This window comes from Puntigrus tetrazona, chromosome 19 (genome assembly GCF_018831695.1).
Source record: "Puntigrus tetrazona isolate hp1 chromosome 19, ASM1883169v1, whole genome shotgun sequence".
Classification (NCBI taxonomy): domain Eukaryota; kingdom Metazoa; phylum Chordata; class Actinopteri; order Cypriniformes; family Cyprinidae; genus Puntigrus; species Puntigrus tetrazona.
Window position 1 is genome coordinate 17686153 of NC_056717.1, and position 8784 is coordinate 17694936.

Here is an 8784-nt window from a genome sequence, read left to right on the forward strand (position 1 = left end):
GACTTGCTGCCACCTACTGGCAGTTTTCTTGACATTTATTTATCTTTCCATGACAGACCTAAACCAGCCAAAATTACTAAATATTTTTTATCAAAAAAGAATTCTTTAATTTCAAGCAAATAACACATTAATAATAGTTCTATTAATACACCATTTTTATATGAAATAAAAACATTTTTAAAATGAGTCTGAATAAATATTTTAGTCATTTGCACAAGCTATTAACTAACTATAAACTAACTGGGAAAAGGGTTAAAAATATGTATCTCTCTCGCTAGATGTCGCCACAGGGTTATCATGCGCAGCTTGCAGCGTTATTTGGCAAGTACAGTCAACAAAAGTACGTTTTTCTCAATAAAATAATTAATCAAATAAAATTGGGCACTTGTAGTGGTCCTCCAATGAAATAAATATGTAGTAATTTTGTAAAAATGTAGTGGTCCGCATTTTTTTTCCCAGAAGCCTTTGCATGGTTTGTTGTCACAGCCTCGTTGGCGCAGTAGGCAGCGCGTCAGTCTCATAATCTGAAGGTCGTGAGTTCGAGCCTCACACGGGGCAGGCATCGTTTTATCTTCTGTTAATAGAATAAAAAAATCTTTAAAGTATTCTGGAGGCAAGTTTAAAATGAGACGCTTGCCATCACTAAATATACTCCATATTATCTTCTTCTTTTATGAAAGGAACTTTCTCTGGAGCCGTCATTTCTGTCGCCGGTGAGGATGTGATTGGAGGAAACTGGTCCTAGAAAAGCCTGAAAGACTCGCATTTATATTTTTTTAAAGTGCCTCTTGGAAATGGCACCGAGATGAAGTTTGTTTTGCATACATCAACGGAGAAGGTAACAGAGATGGGATGGTTTGATGTTCCCTTGATTGCAGCACCCCTCACTTTTAGTCACCTGGATATCAGTGGTTTGCATCTGTCTAATGACAAATGTACTCGATCAGTTCACCTGAAAATATGTTTAAAACCAACACGATTGAAATCAAAACCTGCAATCACAATTTAACTGTTTTATTAAAGGTATAGTTCACATAAATATGAAATGTTTCTTCTGGATTTGGCCGACGCTGGGCCCCCATTGTTACTGACGGTTCATGTCACAAGCCACCAGTGAGGCAAGAACGCAAGGGAACTGATTTATACTATATCATATCCGAACATATCTATCCGTCCCCTATCTGATATGCTTGGCTTTATGACTTCAACAACAAAATAAAAATAAACCACTCTAATAAGCACAATAATGCCAGTGTTCAAACTCATGTGACTTTCTGGAATCAGAGTGTTGATAGTAATTCACAGCTCTGTTGTGCAGACAACAATGAATTGATATAATTTCACCAAAAAAACAACAGTCTAACCTTGTAAATAACTCTTTATGAATGCAAAGTTCTTAATTGATTTAAATGTGAAGTCGAGCACATGGCAACTTAACGTTTAAAGCATGTCCTATAAATGAAACCTAAATCACAAAAATGGTGCGTGTTATTTTGTTAATTCATAGCTATGACCGTTACTTAAATATTAATGAAATTAAAAAGGGTGGCTCTCGTTAAACTTGTCGAAGTCAAATTTCACTCTGAAATCATAAGAAAAAATACATACATTTTGTTAAATGAAAGGAAAAACCTAGGCTTTCAGATTACCTTTATGACATTATTTTCATGAGAACTGAGCACAAAAAAATTAATAAAAAAAAAAAAACGAGATCATTGGTTGAACTGCATTTAAATGATTTTATTTATTGAAAACTCTAAGAATAGTAAAATTGATTTTTGACAAGCTTTGCGACATTAACTAAAAGGTTGTAATATATCCTACAGTTCTTGTATCTTTAACAACAACCCATCATCAATATTATTTTTTCAATTTACATCAAATAAGAACGATTTGAACCCTCATCTCAAGCCCAAATCTCACTTCAAACTTCAGCACGTCCGTAACAACAACCAAGTATTTATCTCGGGTAAGTAATGAGAAACATATCATCTTACCTTTGACTACGCCACGAAAAAAATCATTCACGTAAAATGGAGATTGTCCAAAAGCCCAAGCCTTTATCTGGTGTTTAGGCCAACGTCAAAACATGCGTATTGTTTCTAGGGCAAGCGGCGGCGATGATTGGCTGATTTTTGGTATGGTTTTCCTTATTTTCTGGCTTTAAAAATCAGTTAAATCTATTTACGTTCAAGTCTGTAAAAAATGTTTTATATATTGTTGGAAACTTAAATACAAGCATGATTGTTTTAACCTAATCATTCCAAGGACGGCAAAGGAAGTCCTTCGCAGAAATCTCATTTAATTTTTACAATTAATTAAGAAAGTAGTGGAAAGACATTAACTAATTGGTCAAATGGTGTGTGAACATTATATATAGGGAAAAAAATAATGCCATTAATATCATAACAGGACTAAACCGTTCTGAAACAGATCTTTACATTGCTCTCTCCCATTTCAAGCAGTTCATGCTCAAAAACAACACCTTCTCCTTTCTAATTAACAACCACTGTTTCAAGTTCTAGGCTCTTTATTTCCACAAATAAGTGTTTATACAGTGTAAGATTTTCTTTTCAAGAAAAATGGCATTAACATGGGATATAACGTAATAACATCAACCATAACCATTACTCACTACAAGTTAATGTAAATGAGTGCTGCATCTGCTCAAACGGTTTTCACTCTTTTTTTTTAATGCGTCAACCTCAATCAGAAGTATGATGCTGAATCTATCACCATGGTTATTTAAACAATTTGGTGACTAATATTGTCCCTGGTAAGAGAATCAAAAGGAGGATGCCAGCAGTTCGTAAATAAGTAAGCGAGAGATCGTGTTGGTTTTGCTTAAATAACGGTAAGTGACAGAACGAGCCAGAAAGGACGCAGATAGAAGGCTTTCAAGCATGCGCCTGCTGTTTCTGTTTGAAGTCTGTGATTCTGCTCTCCATTAAAGGGCGGAAGTGACGGATCAATCCCTGAGAACAAAGACATATAAATACAAGTTTTATATACACATACATATATATACACATATATACAAAAATTAAGTTAAACCTGAAATTCTGCCTTTACCTGAACTGGCCATGCGGCTCCGTCTCCCAAAGCGCAGATGGTGTGGCCCTCAATCTGCTTGCTGATCTCCCAGATCATGTCGATCTCTGCTGACTGTGCGTCCCCTTTCACAAAACGCCACATCATCTTATTCATCCAGTCCACTCCTGAAAGGCACAGAAAAAAACAGAGCGGTAAATATTTAGCGCAATGTATCATATTCACATGTAAATACTGACAACATTTCACATTAATGTGAAAAAATACTTACCCTCTCTGCAAGGAGTGCACTGGCCACAGCTCTCGTGCTTGTAGAATTCAATCAGACGGGCAATAGCTCGAATAACATCAGTCTGTGAAGAGGAAAGGAGCAAACCATTAAATCAGCAGACAAAACTTTAAAAAACAATGAACCTGGCCTATTGTATTCCACTTTTGCATTTGTAAAAAATGCTTCTAGGAATTTAAAGTGAAGAAAAGGGAAGCAGTATAGTGTTTCAAAGTGGCTCGTGTGCACAGAAACCACAAGTGTGTTACTGCACTGTAACAAAAAAAACCTTGAAATCCTTTGTTTAGTTTAGTCAACTAAAATATTCCAGTTGTCATTTAAATTAACATTAAGTAACTTAACATTTCAAGTGGACTAAACTAAAAATTTTACGTCAGTAAAGAATTTTAAGTTGAACCAACTCATTTTATTTTACAGTGTGTGGGAATGTGTTAAAAAATAATTAATTACATGATGTGCTAATTAATTAAATGAATCACAAATGAATAAAAAAAAATACATTTGGACTGAGAAGTGAGATTGTTTAGTTAAAAGAAAAAAAGCAATTGAATAAACATTACAATAAAATAGATATATTTTACTTCAAAACAGAATTACACAAACTGTTTATAGATGACATGAATGCATTTACACTACAATTTTAATACCATAAACAATATTATAAGATAAATAGGTTTTAAAAGATTTGAATATATATATATATATATATATATATATATATATATATATATATATATATATATATATATATATATATATATATATATATATAAATAATACCAAAAATATACCATCAGTCTTAAAGTGTCATTTAATCATTCTTAATTCATTCAAATGGCTGATTCGTTCAGAAAAAAGTGAAAAAGAAAAAGTGAATCACTGAATCATTTACTCAATCAATTTATTCACAAATGTGGATTCATTCAATAATGAAACATTGCTGTGTGCTGCTCTGAAACGAACAACATTTCTACTTTGACACCGTTCAGAATTATTTTTGTTGCCAAAATAATATTGATAATATTAAAAGTAATTCTTTTTACTGAACTGTCGTATAAAATCAATATCTCATTAGCAATCGTGCAGGTATTCAGGAACAAACAGCACCCTTGCTCCTGTGATATTGTCAACCATCAGCAACTACATACAACATACGATAATGTACATGTCTGGGCAGGGCAAGGTGTGTTAAATGCGTTAATGTATTTCTTCCAGAATTATTTCACCGAATAGATTTCACAAATCCACTTACTGATTTATCCATGACAATAAGTGCAGCTGTGCCAAGACCAGTCTGAGCCTGAATGAGGGCATCAAAATCCATGAGAACGGTGTCGCACACATGACGTGGGATTAGTGGCGTGGAAGAGCCACCGGGAATAACACACAGGAGATTATCCCAGCCGCCCCGGACACCACCTACAGAGGTCGTATCAGTTAAGTCTCAATAATGTTGAAGAATCATTTGAGCTTACGGATGGAGTGAGGTGTACCTGCATGTCTTTCAATCAGCTCTTTCAGAGGAATGGACATCTCTTCTTCCACCGTGCAGGGGTTGTTGACATGGCCCGAAATGTTGAAGAGCTTCGTGCCGGAGTTCCTCTCACGGCCGAAACTCAGAAACCACGTCCCGCCGCGACGGCAGATAGTTGGCGCCACAGCGACCGTCTCAACATTGGCAACAGTGGTCGGACAGCCAAACACACCTGTCCAATCGACCAGCGATCACAAATCACATTTAAAACATGCAGCGCGTACAAAATTAAATGCGTGCGTGTGTGTATATACGTACCCACGTCAGCAGGGAAAGGGGGTTTCAGACGAGGTTTTCCCTGTTTTCCCTCGATGGACTCGATCAGAGCAGTCTCTTCTCCACAGATGTACGCTCCTGCACCGCGCATCACAAACACGTCAAAATCGTAACCTGAGCCGCACGCGTTCTTGCCAATCAGCCCTGCCGCGTAGGCCTCGTTAATGGCCACCTGAGAGAAAGCACACATCAGGTCATTTCATCACTTCTTTAAACTACCATTTACTACATTTACTGAAATAAACCCCTTTGCAGGGAACCTCTGGCATCCAATAATTACTAATAATGTTCGACAACACAGATGAATACACACCACATACAAAAATGAGATAATAAACACCATCATTAAATGCATGATTCGTGAATATTTTTATTACTTAACTGAAAGTATTAAAATATTTACAATTTATTTTAATTTATACAATTTATAAACGCATTTACAATATTATATAATTCACAGTATGTCTAATAGGCTATATTGTGTGACATTAATAACATACTACACTACTATTCGTGAAAAGTAATATGCTTACCTAGCATTCAATTCAATTTTGTTGAAAACAATCGCGCTGCTCAATATTTCTATGGAAACTACAATGCATTTTTTTCAGGATTTTCAGTGACGTAAAAAACAAAAGAGTTTATTTGAAATAGAAATCATTTCTAACATCGTAAATGTCTTTACTCTCACTTGACTAGTTTAGTGTATCCAGGATGCATTGTTTTAAAAAAGAAGAAAGCCATATACGCATATAGGATGGCTTGGGGGCGAGCAAAATATGTGGTCATTATAATTTTTTGGTGAGCTATTCCTTTAATTTACGCCTATAATTCTTTAAAAAAAATAAACTTTTGAATTGGAGTGTAATACGACAAAATGATATTTATTAATATTGTTTCTAGTATTACATTTATTCATTTAGTATTTCAATAGAGCCTATGATGCTTTAAAACGCTGCATCTATTTATTACGAGGGATCATCCTTCTTCTTCACCTGCAGGTTGGACGACTCATTGTAGAACTCTCCCCGGATGTAGATGTAGGCAGAACGTGCTCCCATGGCCCTGCCAGCCACCAGACAGCCCTCGATCAGCTTGTGAGGATCATTACGCATGATCTCTCTGTCCTTGCAGGTACCGGGCTCTCCTTCGTCAGCATTTACCACCAGATATTTAGGCCTGAGCGTGAAAAAAATGCTTCTGCGTGACCTGATTTGATTCTAACGAAAAGTGCTGAATATAGATCCACTGGTCAAGCATTTACATCTGCATCTGCAAAGTCATGTGACTTATGAAAGCAGTCAATCGTTGAGACGCAAACCAACCTGCCGTCGCTGGGCTTGTTCATGAAGCTCCACTTCATCCCTGTGGGAAATCCAGCACCTCCTCTGCCACGCAGACCTGAGACCTTAATCTCATTCAGGATCCAGTCTACTCCTTTATCCAAAATCTCCTTGGTCTTGTACCAGTCACCTCTTCTCAGGGCACCTTTCAGCCTGAGATATACAGACACCTCGCCACATTAAACACATGCACAATGGTGATAATAACACATTTGTGACAATGGACCACTAAACCAGTCATAAGGATACAATTTCTTTTAAATTGAGATTTCTACCTCACCTGAAAGTTGAATAAACAATCCAAATAAAAAATCTAAATATTGAGAAAATCACCTTTAAAAGTTGCCCAGATGAAGTTTGGGCAATGCTTATTACAAATCAAAAATTAAGTTTTGATATACTTATGGTAGGAAATTTACAAAATGTCTTCATTGACCATCTTAACTTAATATACTAATGATTTTTGTCATAAAATAAAAGTCCTTAAGTTTGAACCACAGAGTGTAGATTTAACTATTGCTACAAATATACCCGTGCAATGGTTTTGTTTATGACTGGTTTTGTGGTACAGGGTCATGTTTATAGAAACTTCCTTTTTCTCAGTTTACATCTTACAATTAATAACTAACAGCCAGAGTGCATAATATAAACCAGTAATACTAAGGGAAAAAAATCTGAATTTATTTTAAACTTGCAATTGCATGCAAAAACGTCTCAATTGTAGATATTAAAAAAAAAAACACAATTATTATTATTATTAATATTTTTACATTTCATCTCTTCATATTCAATGGAAAACTAGCCAAACTATCGTTTGATATAATACATTTTAATTATGAATTATTTTTTTACCTCCAGTCATGTCGTCCATATAGGTTAGTGAATATTCTGTCCTGGTCAGCTAGAGGTCCGAATTTGGTCTTCTTTGGTGTTTCCTAGATTGAACGCACCGATTATAGCTAATTCCCATTGATCATCAACTATGCAGACAGAGTATTTGAGTAACCAGTCACCTGCTGAGCTGTGCTGCTGTTGTACCGCACCAGTGCCTTGGAGTTTGGAGGAGAGGCGGTGTTGGCGGCTATAGAAGTGCGTGAGGCACCAGACACGACCGCACGTGAAGCCCCGCTGGTGAGAACCCGGCTAAGAACGGGACAGCCGAGGCAGGACAACATCTTATCTGAAAGAGATGAAGGAACCGATGAGCACGAACCACCCCCTCATAAGCAAAGGTGCACTGTTTAATAACAAATCCAGCCCTAATGACCTTTACTGTTATTGTCAACTAAGACTATTCTAAATAGTTTTTGGTATTTTAAATAAAAGTTGGTGCATTCATATAACTGTAAATATGACATTAAAAACTTAAAATCTAAACAATTAAAAATGTTGCTTTGTCAAATAGCTAAAATTTGTTTAAAATAAAAGGAATAGGTATTAAAAAGGTAAAGGTAAAGGTACTCAAACTAAAATAAAAATACCAAAAATGTATCTATGTATATGACTTGCATTGTTGTTGCATTAAATGTTTACATATTCACGTTTGGTAAAAGCAAACCGAGCTGAGGGTAGCATTAAACACCCAAAATAATAGTGGCACTAAAAATCAACTTTTGAGGTTCAACACCATACAATCCACACATTCATTAAAAACCCAAATTTTACCACATTTAACTAAGGGAGCAGTTATGCAAGGCGAGAGACGGGAATCGTAAATAGTCGAGCAGCAGCAATAAACACACATCCATGTCGATCAAAGATGCCTCCATATTAAACATTATTGCATAAACACACAAGTCAAACTCCGCGAGATACTTTAGAGTAAGTGAACCGGTCGAAAATGGACTCGTCCCGCAGTGACCTCCATATTAACGCTCATGACATTTGAGGGACCGCGGCGGAGCACGGCGTTAATGTTCGGATTTATTTACGGAAGGTACATGAGACTGTCAAAAAACGAGAAGCTGTCAAAACCTTGGTTTGCAGACAGACTAATCGAGCGAAAGATCCGGGCCGCTGCTTACCTTCGTGATCTCCCTGGATCAGCGTTATAAAATGTACAGCGGAAGGAATACACCGACCGACCCGGATGTAATAACGGCTTTGACCTGCGTGCGTGTGGAGGCGCTGTTGCGAGTGAAAATAGAAAATAGTGCCTTAAACGCCTTCAAATACCGTTTTTTAAGTAAAATAATAAATAATTGTTTCTTTATGAGTACTGAAAATAATAAAAGACAAATTAAATGACACACAGTTTTTCTTGGTGATTGTACTGAGGTAGTTATCTGGCT

The 8784-nt window shown here is 36.2% G+C and overlaps 1 protein-coding gene and 1 non-coding gene across 2 annotated transcripts; one reads left to right on the top strand and one right to left on the bottom strand.

Moving 5' to 3' along the window:
* Positions 1 to 485: 485 nt before the first annotated feature.
* On the top strand, positions 486 to 558 carry trnam-cau. The gene has a single exon. It is a non-coding gene; the product is annotated as a tRNA-Met (tRNA).
* A 1954-nt stretch (positions 559 to 2512) lies between these two features.
* ndufv1 (NADH:ubiquinone oxidoreductase core subunit V1) lies at positions 2513 to 8614 on the bottom strand. The gene is made up of 11 exons (XM_043218144.1): positions 8518 to 8614; positions 7507 to 7673; positions 7346 to 7428; positions 6476 to 6646; positions 6146 to 6329; positions 5133 to 5322; positions 4834 to 5046; positions 4593 to 4759; positions 3323 to 3404; positions 3073 to 3218; positions 2513 to 2975 (listed from the first exon to the last, which is right to left on the bottom strand). Exons 2-11 carry the CDS (start codon positions 7666 to 7668, stop codon positions 2898 to 2900), a joined length of 1476 nt encoding a protein of 491 aa, XP_043074079.1. The 5' UTR covers positions 7669 to 7673; positions 8518 to 8614; the 3' UTR covers positions 2513 to 2897.
* Between the last annotated feature and the right edge of the window lie 170 nt (positions 8615 to 8784).